Below are 18,253 nucleotides of genomic sequence, written 5' to 3'. Positions count from 1 at the left end.
AACTTGATTTGTTCTCTTATAGATGGAACATCCTGTAGAGTTCTTCCTTTGTTACATTAGGAGAGCTTTTTTTAACCCTGTTCAGTAATTCTCATTCTAAAAAACAATACAAGAAAGGATGTATGTTCTTTCCTGCAAGGTTGTAATGTCCCACCCTAGGTGGAACACTAGAAAACTGCTCTGTAGCAACTTGCTTGTTTATTTTAATTAAACTTATTATGTTTTTTCTTTCTTTTTGTGTTCTTTTAGAGCTAGACTGAAGTTGCAGAATAGTTTGTTGTGTTTACAGAGTCTGAATGATATATAAGAGTATGAAATAGATGTTGCTATCAAATAGTAAATTTGAAACTTAACAAGATGATTTGCCTTCTAAACTCAGAGTTTTCAGATTAGTCTACAAGTTTAATATACATAAACTGAAGTATAAAATGTAGTCTAGATTACTATGCGAATTTACAGTACAGTTCTAGGCATACCCATGAACTGCTCTTGAAACCCTTGTAGGAAAATGGATTAGAAAGGCTGTCTGCAGGTCTGATATAGGAGAAGCCACATAAGTTACTCAACAAGCTTTTGTACAGCAGCAACTAATCATCTTCTTCCACTCCAAGGTGGTTCCCACAGCTAGGTAATGTTTAGCCCTTGATTTTGATGATGATTGCAACTAAAATCTTCTTTGTATAGCCTTCCAAATGTTCCAACAGCTTCCAAACACTCATGAATGTTGCGGACTTACCAGCAAACTGCACACACAGAAAATCCTTCTCAAAATAATCTAGAATCATTCCAAACCTAATCTAAAACTATCCCAATCTGATGGTATTGATAAATGCCTGTAAAACCAACTCTTAAAATGGAAAAGTATGCCTTTCTTCAACCCACACAAGATAGAAAGGGGGTTGGCCTAGCACACAAGCTGCTCACTCTGAAAATGATTATTAGATTGCTCCAACTTTTCCCAAACCGATATAAATCTTGAACCAATCTGCTAGAGATGAAGAAACTTGATGACCCAAATACTGAAATGCAAGAATATGTCTCTTCTTCACTTCAAACAAGTCAAGAAAGAGGTCGGCCTCTCAAGCAAGCACCTCTTTCAGATTTTAACCAGCAAATTACCCTCTAAACTAATTTCTTTGAAGCCCAAATAAAATTCCTACAAATGGGATTTGCTTGCACACTCTAGGTTGGTCTTTCACAACTGCAAGTGTGATTACTCGTGAAGATTTCCGTCTTCACGAGCTCCTCAAACTTGGTCCTGCAAGCTCCTCTAAGGAGGCATGGTAAAATAACAACAATAACATGTCTCTTTTGGTTTCCAAGTTGCCCTTTTAACATCCTCCAAATGCTTTGCCCTAATTAGGGTTCCCATCATGTGCCCACTTTATGTTTTATTTTTGCGTTTATGTAATGTTTAATAAACTTACTAATGTATCTCATAAAACTTTACTTTCACATTCTTTTTCCTCTCTCCTCCAAGGGGCGTCCACTTAAACATGTCTTGAATTTGTCTTTTCATTAATATTCACAAATACCCCCTTAAACCTTGAGATTATTTAATTCTTGTAATATCTCACTCGATTGCTTTTTTAAAAAACCTTTTTTCATAATTAACTCTCTCCCCTCAAGGGCGTCTAGCAAGGAGGTACCTCACTCTCTCTCTAGACTTAAGTCACTTTTAGGATGTGTTTTGCTTCATTTTAATGTAGTTTTAAACTGGCAACTTGGTGATAATGTAACTATTAATTGATTCCACCAAGTTTACTCTAGAGTGCCATCTGAAACAGGAGAATAATCACCAAATCCTGTGTGCTCTGTCCCTCCTATCAGTCTACAAGTACTCGTTAATAGACTAATCCTGAATATTGATACTGACTAGGAAGAGGGGACATTACAAACGGGCACTTTCCATCTTCGAGGGTAAATTCATCTCCAACTCATGAACTTTAAGCCGGTCACTGGTCTGTTCCTCCCCTTTGGGCCCAAGAATTGCGTCCCAGTGTCCTCCAACTAGGAATGGCCCCCAACTTAAAGGATCTGCTGGACAGCCAGGGTTACTTTGCGTCAGATCGTGATCCTTTTAATTAGAACTGATAAGAATTGCTGAGATTTAACAGTTCAGTTGTGGCATCGCTTCAAACTGCAAAGACATCACTTCCTCTTCATGCAAATCTTTCAATTTCTATGCCAAATTATGGATGGATAAGCATTGTTCAAGATGTTTGACATAGTTAAGAGTCTTTTAGGTGGAACTCGCTCCTATAATTTTCCAAAAAGAACAATACATTATAAACAGGCTCTACTAGGATGTCAAATTAAAGGTTAATGTTCACATGATGAAGATCCCATTATAGGTACCTTAGCCCATCTTAAATTGAATGTTATCCAGTTCTCAATCAATTTGAATATATTTTATCTGATTTTTCTGGGGGTCGAAGAAATTGGTAAAATTTTTATAGGAATTTAGGAGTCTGGACTGGACTGGATAAATAGTAAGTTAAAAATCCGGATTTGGCTGGACATGGTTAAAAAAATCCAATTCTGGTAAGTAGGGTTCGCACACATTTATTATTTTATATATGTTCTGATCCATAAAATACAGATAACTGCAAAGGGTATACATGTTTTTCAATTTTTACAAAACTAAAGGCCTTCTAGTTGTTGTGGCACTTGTGAAGGGATTGCATTGAAAGAATTTTTTTTGTTTTCAATAGTTTTTATGTATATAGATGTTTATTAGTTCAGGTTTTTGTCGTCATTCTTACGCAGTGGATTGAATGAAGTTTATTGCAGGAATATAATTGCATAAAGAGAAGAGTCATTGTTGGGAATATTCATGTTCTTTTCAACCCAAAACGTGGGGATATCAAATTGGGACAGGTAAAAATAGCACTAAACCAACCATAGTAATTTTCTTATTCATTGTCAATAGTGAGGCACAAAGGATACTCTGGAAATGCCTCTAGGCTCTCTCCATTCCAGGGCTTACTCTATATTAGTTAACATTCTACATGCCTTATTGACATTAGGATTAGAAAGTATGCACTAGAGCTAATGCGTGTGCCATTGATAGAACAATGACAAATGGAGATACAATGACATGGAATTACTCTAAAGAACTTAATTTTTTTTAAATGCATGACTTCTTTAATTACTCTAATTTCCTTAATGTAGTTCCCCCATATGCAGCTTTTCGAATATTTATTTTTTGAATTCAAATATCTATACCAATACCTTTATCCTCTATTCAGGGAAAAATGGTCGATTCCAGTGCTGGAGATTTTGTCATCCCCCTACTGCTTCATATGGGAAAGACGTGTTAGTCTGTAGCTTTTGATAATTGTATATGATGAATGAAATCAAGCTTTTTTATTAGTGCTATTGAATGAGAGATTTTACTTTATAGGCCTTTTTTAAGGCAAGAGATACAGGCTATATGCCATCCAACAGTGGTCCCTCTCTGAATTCTTTATAGTGCACACAAATGATATTCCAATGGGCTGGGCAGAGGAAGTCAACTCCTGGTAGATATTATGGCAGTTGGAGATGGAAAATAGACCTTTCATTGACTCTTTTTCTTTTAATTTATTAATTTTTAACTTTTGTAACTATATTATTATATTTGGGATTTGGATATATAGACTGCAACTGGACTAGAGTTCTTTATGTACTCCTTTTCTTTGTGTATGTATATACTATTACAACGGTTAAGTCTGCTGTTTGTGCTCACTCGCACATCAGTTCTTTTATTTCTTGGTTTGTTCAATGACCTAATAGACTTTCAATGAATAGTGTACATATTAAAATATTGTAAACTCGAAAACTGTTTATACAAGGTTGAAAAAGGCACTCACTATATATTTACTGGACGGGAATTTCGTACATGGTAACTGTATTGGTGAAAAATGAGGGTTTCCACAATTAGATGTATGAAAACCACTAATTTTAGGCTTAGGGACCAATACATTAAAGAGGGGTAAATCAATTAGATCTAGCCTCAAATCAGCAAAGATAGGGCTGAGAAATCCTATTAGATTCACTGGGATTTGAATTGATAGCTTCTTTTAAGTTGAATTGTAAAAATGCTGAAATTAGGGTAAATAAGTTGGAATTGATGTAATTATGCACAAACAGTGAGCTACAATCGTCGGACATAGCCATAAACCTGGATCTGAGCAATGCAAGTGTGTTTGGATCTGTTCCTAGAAGGAACTCTTGAAATGTTGGGACCAAAATGCTTGTCACTCTGGTCCTCCGCACTTTTCATCGTCCAAAGGGGAACCTGTTCGTCTCTGTAAATGATGTCAATTCTGAGAATTGCAGCTCCGTACCTGTTCCCGCGCATAGTAGAGAAGGGAAAAAAGTTGGGAACAGGGGTTTTCCTTAGGTCAAACCCCGGTTTTGGAATTAATCATGAAATAGAAATGAAATGTAATTGAATTGTTGTAATGGAAATGATTTCCTTTTCAGGGAAATGTTGAATAATGTTTGAAACACTAATGATATACCTTTTTAATGTAGTTTTGTTTGTCTCCACAAGGAATTAGGGTTTCATGAAGTCTTCATAAACATAGAACATGAATGTCAACTCCAATGCGTGAATCTTGACCTTACTTTTGCTCCAATGCTTGAAAGAAGACTGATTGCTTGCTCACTTGAATTTTAATGCTTGATTGCACAAGGATGATAGGTCCATCTCAAAATGAGAGGGGTAGACATCCTTTTATACTTGCTTGTTGAAAAACAACTTCATTTTCTGACATGAGCCAACACGGGATCTAGGTTCTTGCCCAAATGATGTTGCCGTTGAGGGGCCCCAAAATGGGCCTTGATTGGAAGTGGGTGCTCTGGTCTTGACCAATTAGGGACCGAGAAATGAGGGACAAAAAGTGTGCATGTTGAAAAAAATGAGTTATTTGGATGGAGTGAGCGAAATCAAGGCTCCGATCAGGCATCGGGACACAAACGTCAAGGTGAGGGCCCAAATGAGGACAAAATTGTAAGGGAGTACAATTTAGAATGCAACACTAACTAATGTTCAAGATGAAAACTAACAATTTGCTATAGAAATTTAAAGATGAAGTTATGAAAGCTTGGCAATTCTAATGGGTCTGCTCTTTAAACCTTATATAGAGGTTTTAGCTTGGCAATTCAAAGGGCTCTAATTCATAAATGATATAGAGGTAAAAAATGAATAGGATGTTTAATCCGTAAGTGGATTAGTTTAGGTGGACAATGGTGTCTAGGTTGCAATTTCATATGTAACAACTGATATGACATTCATAGCGAGGCTGCAAGCACTTGTAGTAACTTGCAAAGGCCTAGTGTGTCTGCATGTTCACTTTGAGCAGACGCCACAAGTGTCTAAGATTGCTGCCAAGTCACCTGCAGCAGCATGAGTGATAGGTTTCAATTGCTTGGACCAAACATTTAGATGGATGATATTTTTTTGTCAGGAAGATGGAGGAAACAAGGAAAATGCAGATGGAGAGAATTGGTACTCAGGAAAAAGCCTGAAAGTATTTCTAAGTTTTTTGTGGTGCACGGAAGCAGTGAGTCTATCCCATTTTGCATGAGGTTAACCTCTTGGGACATTGAAAACTCTCATGATGTGAATATCAAGCGGTTGGAAGCTGAATGTGCTATTCACAAGCAGAGAGCTCTTGATGTGGTTTCCGGTAATGGAAGTTGGTGAGTTTTGTGTTAAGTTCACGTTCAAGAATTTGATCACAAAATTATAAACAACTTTGGCGGAATGCAATGAATTTTAGATGTTTCTGTACAACATGGTGAAATGTCCCTTCTCAAGCATAATCAGTTTGAGAACAATTAGCCTATTTTTCAAGTTTTCTCATAGGCTAATTGGTGGGCATGGGAGAACTCCAACTTTCATGGAGAGAACATGATTGATCAGCAATGGTTTTGTTCATGGCAGTGAGTTCAGATGGGCTTGATCGGCCTCATAATGCTTTCAGAATGCAATTCTGCCTTTTTGGGAGCTGAAGAAGTATGTTATTCTAAGATACATGCCAAGATGTTTCAGTTCACCCTAAGTCATCAGAATCATTTTGCTATGTTCTGAATTTTATATTTATCTCATTTTGATGTTTTCCGCAACTTGGGTGATTTATTAATCTATTAAATTATTATTACTTAAGCTGTTGTAAGGAGAAAATATTGAAAAGACAACTAAGGTATAATTATTTATTTAAAATTTTTTAAGTTGTGCCTTCAAGGGTGACACCTAGGCACATGGGACTCTTTTGCTCTATAGAAAGATTATTATTTAATTTGAAAAAAGAGCTTTTGGAGGATAAAGAGAAATTATTATCGTATTTCCTCTAGAATGTTATAAAAGGAGGATGAGAGCTCATTTTTCAGGCTAGACATGAGATGAGATTTGCTTCTGCATTTGGGAGAACCTGTTTTCATCTCTAATTTCTTGAGGTTGAAAACTCTCTTGAAAATACTGGTTTTGATAATGGAAATTCACCTAGTTGGTCTTGGTGGCTTCATCTAGAAGTTATGACTACGTCTGCAAATGAAGTATTAGTTTAGACCATACCAACTTTGGTAAGCGTGGAGTTCCTTATGTGAGTTTGTACACCTACAGGCAGGTTGTACCAACTAGTGAGTGGGCATCTGATGTGTGGAAGTGTTTCCAGTGTCTTGGCAAGTTCTTGTAAGGTGATTGGAGTCATTTTTAAATATTTACACTAAGTATTATAGTGGCATTTTATTATTAAGTGGTAAATATATTGTTAAGTAAATGTTCCAAGTTGGATGCCTAGGTTGTGAGGACTAAAGTTGTTTTAAAAAGGTGTTATAGGGGCCTTTTGGAGGAAGATAAAATATTTAAAATTTTAATGCCCTTATTTTCCCTCCAAACCCTATAAATTGGAGTTTGGGCTCTCTTTTCTTTATGTAGAGTTTGCACACAAGAGAATGTTGTTGGAATGAACAGAGGAATTTCTTTTGGGTGTTGTTGAGGACAAAAACCCTCGTCAATCTACTGGTTTTGGTGGTGTGAGATCCACCCTATCTGGATTTGGTATTCCTTTTCAGGAAATATATTGAGTTTCATAGAGTTTGGTGATTTGAGTCTTCAAAAAGATGAAATCTTCATGGATTTTTGATGGCTGTTTGGAACCATATTTATGGTAAATCTGCAGGATGAGGGTGAGAGGGGTGGTGGGAATGCTGGGAGGGGTATCAAGGATATGAGGAGGATGGGAAGAGGGGCTGAGGGAGTTGAGGAGTCTGTAAAGCCAAAAAGGGGGAAAAAATACTATGGGTTCCATAGGGGAGGGTTGCATTAAAAGAAGAGGGCGTCTTTCAGAAGGTTGACACCTCTTGGTACTTAAAAAAAGAAGAAAGAATTGAGCTAGTGATGGTCGAATTTATGCACATGTTTATTGAACTTTTGTGTTTGAACTTTGAACATTGGCCACTAGGGAGGCTTTCTGAGTTGTCAACATAGATTGCCATCCCTAGGGTGTGCAGGTTGCATTAAAAAAGAGGGGGTCCTTCAGAAGGTTGATATCTGTTGGTAAACAAAAAAGAAAAAGAATTGAGATATTGATGCTCAAATGCTTGTACATATTTATTAGGCTCGTGTTTGAACATCAGCCAGTAGGGAGGCTTCTGAGTTGTCAATACGGATTGGCATCCCTAAGGTGGATGCAATCTGCTGACCATAACTTTCCAATTACATATGAGAGTAGTTGATCGACAGCGATGGAAAATCTACCTGCATCTGTCAACAATAAAAGGTCAATTCCATCACTTCTTCATATTTGGAGGCTCTACTTGATTGTGGGTCAGATTTTTTAGATTGCTGATTAAACATTATAGCTTGAACAGATTAATGAAAAGATTGCTTTACTTTCCTGAGTGAGAATTGAAGAAGTTTTGTACAGGATAGTGAATCAATCAGAACCAGGGAACTTGTTACTGTAAGGTCTAGTATACAAGAAACCTAAATTTTAAATAGTTATCTGGTGGGGGAAGCGGTCAATGTTTTATTTCAGCTTAAATATGTAAGATTTTTTACTTTTGTGCAGGTTCGTATACTTCTTGAAAAAGCTCGTGAGCTTTCAAAGAAATGGGACAGAGCACCTATTGTAATCGCTGGTGACTTCAACAGCACTCCTCAGGTATTTTTCTAAAATTTGAATTCCTGCAAGTAAAATATCCATGTTGGATATTTGTATTTCTGATAGCAGTGTTGATAACCAAATTACTTTCATGAAATTACATTCGTTTTGTGTGCAGAGTGCACTCTATCAATTTCTTGCCTCTTCTAAGGTGAGTTTGCTAAAGTATTTTACATTAGTCTTTGACATGGCTATGCACACAGCCAGTTTAACTTTATCTGTTATTGATACTTTTTCTTGTCTTAGTTGGATCTTCTAGCACACAACCGTAGAGAAATTTCTGGTCAGATTGAAAATGTGCCCGATTCAGACACTGCGACACTAAAGCAGACTACATTTAAACCAATCAGGTACCAATTATGTCACAAAGCATTTGTTGTGTTTTTTAAAATTAGATTGTATAAATCTTGAGGCTATAATTATGAAAGTGTTCCTATTTAAGAGTAGTGCTTAAAGTAATTTGGCTTATATAGCTATTCCCTAACCTTGGTCAGTGTTTATGTAATATATTCTAATTTAATTTTTGTTATTATGTAGTCTTCTTGGCATAGTAGCTCTACACCAAAAACCAACTATCTCGCTATGTAATTTCCCAAGTTTTTTGAAATGTGATTTTGAACTTTTTTCAAGTACACATTTCCTTTTTTTGGCTCATTGTAACTATTGGAGAGGAAATAATAGTGCAGGAAGATTGGAAATTTTTTAGATTGGGATTAAGGCTGGGGCATTCTATTTTGAAGTTTAAATTTGAATAGGTTCAATTTTGTTTTTAATAACACTAGTGAGGGTGTATCTCGTAATTACATCCTACCAAGGTTTCAGTACAAAACATTGCATTGCCGCTAAAATAGTAGGTTGTGTTTGATGATGACAGCACTTGTGCACTACTTAGGACCAACTGTATATTTTTTCAAGAAGCCTGGCCCTAAGTAAAAGTAAAATAATTGTTTCTAGAAATCCTTCTTGCTTTTTACAGCTCTTATTTTTTTAATGTGTTATGTTTATTTCTTATCTCCATGCACTATATTTGACATGAAGTAATAAAATCGAACTTATCTCTATTTTTATAAATATAATATATTTTTCTATTTTAGTACCCAAGTTTTTCCTGAATTTTCTCCTATTTTAAATCAAAGCATTTTAATTCCTATTACTTGTTGCCATGCTGTGTCAATACTATGTAAAACCTTAGAATAAACAAAAGAGGAAATGAAAGAATATCAAAATTGTTATTTGAAACCAACATAGCCTCAGATTGAAGATGTATAGAATACTAAATTAACTGTTTTTACTTTTGCTTACCAAGCGAAGATCTCCTTTGTTGAGTGGATTTGCTCATGGACTGTGGTTGCTTAAGCTTTGCGCAAGATTTTGGCAGCATGTGCTCGTCAGGCTTTTGATGATTATTTGATGAAGGATGGAGGGTGGATTTATAGATATTCAAATGGGGATGTGAATGGTTGAGATTTATTGTTGGATGGATGGTTGAGATGCAAGAGATTTGATTTTTATTTAATAATTGTGGATGGCCATGTGGATGATTGAATTTTTTAATTTATTTTGAATAAAAGGAGAAAATGGATTAATTAATTAAATAATAAAATGTAATGTCCCCTTTCGGGACTTTTCTCAGATTTTCCCTAGAATTCCTAAATAAGGTATGGATGATGTTGGGAAATGCAAATTGTTAACTTAATACCTTGATTTCTAGCCTGCAACCAGGTTAGTTATCAAAAGATAAATAAACATATAATCCAACAATGTTACAAATAGAATTCTAATCACTATTATAATATTCAGAATGTACATATGGGATTCCTTTAAGGTTCTACCCAAACAACCAATTGTCATTATGGAGCACCACTTGGAAGATCATACAAGGTGCCTTGAGCAGTTCCATCTAGCCCAGGAGCATGGAATGACAGCCATCATTTGGGCTCCCAGGCCTGCTTGGGGTGTCTCTACCAGAATGGCTTCCTAGCTACTTGTACTCCTCATATGCACTATCTCCATTCCAAAATGGGATGGCCAATTGGATGATAACTTTAAGGGAATCGTTATATCCATTCTATTCTGCATATAGGCAAAATCATAGCAATAATAACAACATATAGAAATATATATAGCAGTGGCAATGTGTTATCTATGTAATACTCTACTTCTTATCAAATGGAAGATAAATATCAATTCAGTCAATTAGAATGCCATGCATTATACCAATGACTTCAATTATAAGTTTGGAGTCTAGTTTTATTTTCTATGAAACTCAAAGTTTTCTTCTTGATCGAATGCTTTCTTTCTGCTGTTCAATGATGATCACTTGATTGATGTTTATTCCCTTCCCCTCTCCTTTCTTTTTTTAACTTCCTTATATACCTTGTCTATTTAGGAGACACTACCTTTCACATTTTGGTCAACCATTCTTAACAAATTAATCTTAATTTGATCCCAGTTTTGTACAATTCTAATTATCTTCCTCGAAGAGATGTGCAGCACCTCATACTCCTGTCTAAGAGCGAGATGGTCCTACAAAAGGAAGGTTCTGCAGAAGAGAAGAACGCACAAAGAGGCTCGATGTTGGGGCCTTTTCATGTAATATGACATTGTCAAGTATTGCCAGGTTGGGGAAGAAGAAGATGATCTCACATAACCCATTGTTTGTAATGGGATTACTAATGCGATTACTAATTTCTCTTTTTAAACCTGAGATTTGTAGAGAGATCTGATTGCCATGCTTTAGTAAATTCAAGCTCTGGTCTATCTTGACGAGCATTTGCGTGTTAATAGAAGCAAAGTGTAAGTCATGACTATTTGATTTTCTTTGGTATTAAGATTGATTGTACTGTGTTCCCCTTGCTCCCATTAAATCTATGTTAATTTGTTTGTTGTTTTCCTTTTCTTTTTTTATCATCCCTTAATCTCTAGGTTGGACATTACATAAAAACTAATTATATAATTAGTCTATTAGAGTAAATGTGTTGAGAAATAAACAGGCTCAATACCAAAGATTGCGAAGATCAATCTCTATCCAATAAACCAATCAAAGGATGAGATACAAGGCTTGGACCATAGTTGGACTACTCGCGACTCGGCTCGGCTTGACTCACCAAGCCCTTGGGAAAAAAACTCAGGAAAAACTCAGAAAAACTCGGCAACTTAAAAACACGCTTAAATTTAATAAAAAATGCTCTTTTTTTGCAAACTTTAATGAGAAGATGCATCCAATGAGTCAATAAATGATAACACAAAAGAAACAAGCTGATTCTAGATGTATTTAAATGCAAAGTGTCTACAAATCGCATCCTCATGAGGAATGTTGATGGTTAGAAGCCTGAAAGCAATATAGTAAATAGTTTTTGTAAAACCAAAGGTAAATACATCATTACAAATTACAATTACAACTTTCTCTTCCCAACTCTAGGAAAAACTCGGGGAGAGGTAGAACTAGAGGGTCTAGTCCTAGAAGTTTGTAGTGGGCGTGACTGTGCCTCTTCGCTCGGTATGGCTGGCTCATCCTCCATCCTGGATGAAGCTATGTCTCCACCTGCTTCTGGCACTGGCAAAGAATCCTCATCCTCCTTAATGTCATCCAGTGTGAAACCAAATCCACCCCCCTCCTTCGTAGCCTACCTCTCCAAATCATTGATGCCATCCTCTATAAACAATGGAGGCTGCTCCTCTGATATGTAGTCAATGTAAGGATCTATATCATCCAAATCAATTGGATCAGGTAGTGCTTCCTCTACCTTATGCACAACTGAAGATTATATTACACAAAGACAAGGTCATTGAGGCGTTTTTGAGCTAACTTGCTCCTGTTCTTCGTGTCAATGGCCTCAAACAAGCTCCAATTGTGCTCACAACTGGATGAACTACAAGGTTGACATAAGATTTCGAGGGCAATTTTTTTGAGATTTGGGGTATGTCCACCCAAACTTTTCCACCAAGCATCTGCAAATTAAAATTAGGTTGAGGGTAGCACCCCTCGTTGAGGTCTGAGGGTGAGAAAGAGAGGGATAGAGAATGAAATTGACCTGAAAAAACAAAAATTAGATAATTCTTTGACATGTTTGGGCCTCTTTTTTTAGTGTTGCTGAGTTTTTTATAGAAACTCGCCGAGTTTTTATGAAAAACTCGCGAAAAACTCGGCGAGTTTTTATGGCGAGTATGACTCGCCTTGAAGAAAAACTCTCGAGTTTTTAATCGGCGAGTAGTCCAACTATGGCTTGGACAACTACAACGTGAAAATATGAAACTTATATGCAAATCTGAAAAATTAAGTTGCCTTAATGTGGAAAACCATGCTTAGTTCCTTCATCTTTATGATGCCAAAAATTCAGCCTACATATCATGCTTAATAATCCTATCTTATGTGAACTTATAACAGCACAGAATAAAGAATAGCATAACCATAAGATAGCAGCAGTGAGGCATAGATCAGCAACATAAGAAACACCGCATAACATAGGATTTACGTGGAGAAACCCTTGCGAGAAAAAGCTTCACCAAGAAGAGAGGCCAAGTATGCATTATCAACAATAAATGTGATTACAACACATTCACTTCCATTCTCCTCTTTGCTTCCCAACATAGCAGCACCTATGTACCTATGAACAATCTCCTTATGCCTCCCACCTGTCCTTGTTCTTGCGAATTAACTCTACATTCAACTATTTTCATATTTTCTACATCCAAAGAACTGAATTTATAAAATGTCAAGAGCTCCAAAATCACCAATAGAAGTGTCCAAAGAAGGCTCTTTATTCCAAACGCCTACAACCCTTGAATTACCTTCATGAAAGACGAAATGACATTGGTTTTGGCTCCAATACTTTCCCTCCAATTTGGCCAAACTTGCAAGATACCCGTTATATTAAATGTAATAAATGATGGAATACCAAGAGACCCCATTGTCTCTTCCAAGCTCCCACTTAGAGAAGTCCAAAGATCACTCATTTGCCCTATTCCTAATTCATTATTTATCCCATTCTAGTCGTCCTTATTGAAAAGTGTAGAGGATGGGATTTGTCACCCTCAAGGTGATGAACCTCAAGGACAAATCTATCTTCACTTTACCTCACTTATACTGGCACTAAAGGTGAGCCAAGGGATGAAAAAGTAGAACTAAACTAACAAGCTATAAATAAGATCCTTAGATGACTCTGTTTAGTCTCTGTCCTCGGGACGAGCGTGCGGAATTGGGACACTAGCGCAGCATGCTGTCATCCTGTATAGACAGAGTACAAAAGTCGTACAGAGATGACAAATACAATTAAACTATTGTACAAATGATAAGATGACTATTAAATGAACAATATAGAATGCGAAATGCTTAAAACAAAGTGAAAGAGAATAAAGGAAAGCTCACAGCCAATCCGTGATTGAAGCCTTTGCAAGATAAATATCTCCCCACGATAATAAACCTGCACACAAGCAAACAGAGGAAAATGTTGGGGGTTGTGTTTAGAGGTTTGCCTCAGTTAGACCCCCGTTTCGGTGTTTCCACCTCCACGGACAACCCAAGTAGTAGCAACGATGGGAAAATAAATGATAAAGATAGGAGATGAACAATAAAGATTAAGCTAGAGTGAAATATTAGAGATATACTAATGAACCATGAAAGAGAGAATGAATTCCTTCCCAACACTTGTGAAGACGACACTGTGAGTTCTCCAAGAGGCTGCCACAATGGTGGTCTTTATACTAATGAACCAAGAAAGAGAGAATGAATTCCTTCCCAACACTTGTGAAGACAACACCGTGAATTCTCCGAGAGGCTGCCACAATGGTGGTCTTTAAATGTTGAGAGACTTGTGTAAAGCGAGAGTAATGGATGCCAAGAGCTCAAATTAACTTCAAAATGATCAAGAACCCCCAAGAAAGGCCAGAAATGTGAGAGATATAGCCTCCCAAATGAATCCCGACATCAGTGGCCATGGATAGAGGCATTGCAAACTCTTCAGGGCGTAGGCATAATGCTCAAATGGCCACCTGCGAGCTGACAGATTCACGGGACACTAGCGCGGTGCACAAATGTTTCCACGGCTCGCTAGAGTCCCATGCTCAACTGGTCAACATGGTCACTAGAAGCCAAGTTCTAAGTTGATGAAGCAAACCATGTGGACAAAAGGACAAATATGACGATGCATGATCTCCATCGACTTGGAGCGAAGATGCTTATGTGACGCAGAATTGCACGGGATGCAATTTACAACATTACATAAAGCGCACAAAAAATACTGAGAGGTGGGCGAGGGTGAATCAATATTTTAAACTTTTAAATGCACGAAACCACATAAAACATAGAGAGCAAACATCAAGATGCAAACACCGAATTTCACATGGAAAACCCTTTTGGGTAAAAAACCATGATACATCAATAGCTTTCAATTACTAATAGAGCATCAACTCATAAATACATAAGTGAACACCAACTCTCCTCAAAATACCAACTTCGTTCAGCTTTTTACGTGAGATGGAAGACTAAAATCAACAACACTTTTTGCATTCATTAAACCTCCAGAAGTCTCAACCTCAAAGTTACGCTTTGTCTCCTCTAGAGAATTATAAACACCCCTAGTGAAGATTATCAATGACCACCAATGTTCAGGAATAGAATAATTGCTCTTCATGCTGGTTCAATGTAATGCATCAACTCTGAATGTCAATCACGCCCAGCAAGGTTATTCTCTGGCTGTAAGGGTATAGAATTTTTTCGCCAAGCTAATCTGCATAAGCACACCAAGATCGACCTCCAACCTTCATATAAACCTCGATTAACAGACTAAGCCGACCTGTAACTAATTCCAAAGCTAGTATATATTTGCAGAGTTGACAAATCAATCAGAATCTGCTCTAAGTTTCATAGCAAATATTTGTTCAGAAAATACGTTTATAAAGCTTAAACTTGATTTTCAATCACAGCATCACATTAGCGTTTTCCCACACAAAATGAAACACTACAGCCGTTTTTCTTTTAAAAAAGCTCATGCATTTATTTTTTTTACTCAAAAACAGACCGCACAATCTTGGAAATAGACGCCTCCCATAAAGTCTTCTATAAACGTTTTAATATCAGGAAATGACCACTTTTTCAAGACGTGATCAATTGCTTAATGCGGAGAACTGTTACAAAAAGGCCAAAAATAGTGCTCCACTCACAAAACACGTTCTCCCAGCATCAACTCAGAAATAAAAAAGAGAGCCACGATAGTCCTTCAGCCAACGACAAACTCTCCAAAAAGTCTTGTATATAAAATGCAATGGTCAAAGAGAATCTTATTACCATTGCAATAACCTGAAAACGATAGTCTCAACCACAATACCACATGTTCTCAAAAAGGAAATTCTGTTCTATTCATGAATGTAGAAAGGCGTTACAAAGGCTCGAAGCAGTCCCACTCTCTTATGCCGTCACACCAAAAGGAATCGCTTTGATTAAAATCACCAAACATAATTCTGACGCATATGAAATGAAGGCATATTAAAGAATAGCCACCGTATTCAAAACTATCGCAGTCCATATAAGATAATCATGCCTCTTTTAAATCGAGATATTTGGAAGAGTGAACCTTCAAAGGATGACGTGGTAGATAAGCTGACTAAGCAGGTGATGTGGACAAGCAGACACCCAAGCAGCTCAAGCACACAACCGAGTAGCTCAAGCACACAACCATGTAGTTCTAGCAGACAACCAAATAGCTCAATCAAGTAGCCAAGTAGCTCAAGCGGACAGCCAAGTAGCTTGTGAAAATCTGATGATTAATCAGCAGCGTAGCTAGCATTTCATTCCATTTCTCTTTACAACAAACCTTTGACATCAATGACAAAATGATCAACACTTATGTGTGGAAACAATATTAAATAATTGTGTTCACAACTTACATTTACGAACTCATCACTCCTTATGAATGTATTACAAACAACAGTGAGAATAAATATGACAAAATATTAAGTTATATAGGATACTTTTAAAGGATGTTGGAACCATGTCATAGGATTGACAAGGTAGATGACAACTTAATCCTAAGGAAATGGAGAAAATGGATTAATTAACTAAATAATAAAAAATATTTACTTAATTAGAATAACTGGAGAAATGGATTAATTAACTAAGTAATAAAGATTATTTACTTAATTAGGATAAATGGAGAAAATGGAATAATTAACATAATAATAAAAATTATTTAGCTAATTAGTAATGTGGAATTAATTGCTTGACAGTGGTTTCAACAGTGTTAGAAATGGTGAATGAGTTAGTGTGGTAGATTTTGGGTGTCTACGCATGAAATGCTGGTATGCTTCTTGGTATTAAATTGGATTCTTCATTTATGTTTTGTATTTATTTGTCCTTCAGATACAATTGGTATGAAGATGAGTTGAAAGCTGCAACTGGTAACTCATCTTGTACAAGACTCAAGCACCCACTTAAGCTTTTCAGTGCATATGCATGTGTTCAGGTTAAATATTTCCAATCATTCATATAATTAGAGTTGACCAAATGTTGCTTCCTGTTAAATTCATTCAAATAATTGTGTAATTTTGAAATCAACCAGGGAAGGCAGGGAAACTCTAGGATCAGAGATGAATATGGAGAACCTTTGGCCACAACTTATCACTCAAAATTCTTGGGCACTGTTGATTATATCTGGTATGAATTGCAGATTATGAAATACTGCTTATCTTTTCAGTTTTGGTTTTTCAACGGTTTTTTAGTGATAAAAGAAATGTATGTTGACTGACAGGTTCTCAGAAGGCTTAACCCCATTAAGAGTTTTGGACACATTGCCCCTTGATGTGTTGCGGAAAACACCTGGTCTTCCAACACATGTATGCCTTCTTAAATTTATAAGATTTCGTTTCCCCTATTTTTGCCTTTTCTACTTATAGTGTTGGTTTTCTATTGGACAATAGATTGTGGGAAGAAAATAGCATGGAACTGTTACTCAGCCAATTTTGAAATGTCTTTGTGGCTAACACATGGTCTTCCAATACATTAATGCAGTCCTAAAAATTATCCAAATTTGGCTTTCCATAATTTTCCTTTTCCTGCTTGTATAGTTTTTGTGTTCTAGTGGGGTGTAAATTGTGAGGATAAAATGACATGGAACTATTGCTCATAGCCAAATTTGAAATGTCTTTTCTGTTGCAGTCTATGTCATTTCCTATCCTATCATTTATGCTATTGTATTGTAACTTAACTGAGTGCATCTTTTACTCCAACTCTTTACATAGTCTAAAGCACCTGTAAAATCACTGGTTTTTGGGAGGAGGGGCTGCTCTGCAACATGCTTGTGATTACAGTTGTATACAGTGTTTCTAAAGTGGATTGGATTTGTAGGCATTTATAAACCTTGTATATCAAGCTCAGAGGACACGTTCATTTATTCAGATTGATTTCGCATGTTTTTTTTTGTGAGTAGAATATTTTATGAGGAAGAGCAATACTATGTGAAATCCTGATGACCATGACATGTAACTTTGTATCATCCAAGAACAATTATTTTGATGATTTATCCTAATTGTAAAAAGATTGCCAAGAACAATGGGGTGTGAAGCAGAAGGGAGATGATTCCAAAATGGAAATTGAAAATAGTTTTTCCTAGGTAGGTTGTGCATCGTTATCATCCATTTCATTTAGTGCTACTGTATATACTATATAGTATATACTATATATCATGGAATATAGCTTTCCCTACCTTATAAGGCTGGTATTGACTTTAAAATTCCTTTCCTATAGCTTAGGTTTCAAAAGTTTTAGAGATCAATCAATATATTGATGTATGGCAAGCTTTTACTTAGGTTCAAAGTCTGAAAAAAAAGCTGAAGGCTGCAGGTTCTGGTCCCCAGCATCTGCTTTAAGCATACATGCAGGACATTCTAACAATTTTACAGACATTTTACCTGTACATGCATTACCTTGAAATTTGGTTATACGAAGCCTCCTTGGTCAATGTTCAACCTCCATCTTGCTCAAATACTGACAGTCAATTGATCCAGTACATTTTTGCATTTTTTCTTTCATCTGTGACTATTGGGGTGCCAGTTATTTGGTTTTTAATGAATTATTTTTATATAGAGTTTGCTTATCAAGTAAT

The 18,253-nt window shown here is 36.4% G+C and overlaps 1 protein-coding gene across 4 annotated transcripts in view; it reads left to right on the top strand.

Annotated features, from left to right (window-relative positions):
* Positions 1 to 18,253, top strand: part of LOC131065657 (carbon catabolite repressor protein 4 homolog 5) — a 72,875-nt gene that overhangs the window by 53,719 nt on the left and 903 nt on the right. For 2 of the 4 annotated variants that reach the window (XM_058000244.2, XM_058000242.2), the window contains 7 exons: positions 2,784 to 2,880; positions 8,064 to 8,156; positions 8,275 to 8,307; positions 8,403 to 8,506; positions 16,513 to 16,615; positions 16,712 to 16,806; positions 16,901 to 16,985. In XM_058000244.2, coding sequence (XP_057856227.2) covers positions 2,784 to 2,880; positions 8,064 to 8,156; positions 8,275 to 8,307; positions 8,403 to 8,506; positions 16,513 to 16,615; positions 16,712 to 16,806; positions 16,901 to 16,985 — 610 coding nt within the window. The remainder of the gene's footprint in view (positions 1 to 2,783; positions 2,881 to 8,063; positions 8,157 to 8,274; positions 8,308 to 8,402; positions 8,507 to 16,512; positions 16,616 to 16,711; positions 16,807 to 16,900; positions 16,986 to 18,253) is intronic. The other 2 variants (XM_058000243.2, XR_009111446.2) reach the window with 2 other exon arrangements.

This window comes from Cryptomeria japonica, chromosome 3 (assembly GCF_030272615.1).
Source record: "Cryptomeria japonica chromosome 3, Sugi_1.0, whole genome shotgun sequence".
NCBI lineage: Eukaryota > Viridiplantae > Streptophyta > Pinopsida > Cupressales > Cupressaceae > Cryptomeria > Cryptomeria japonica.
This window is presented reverse-complemented; position numbering and strand designations above follow the sequence as displayed.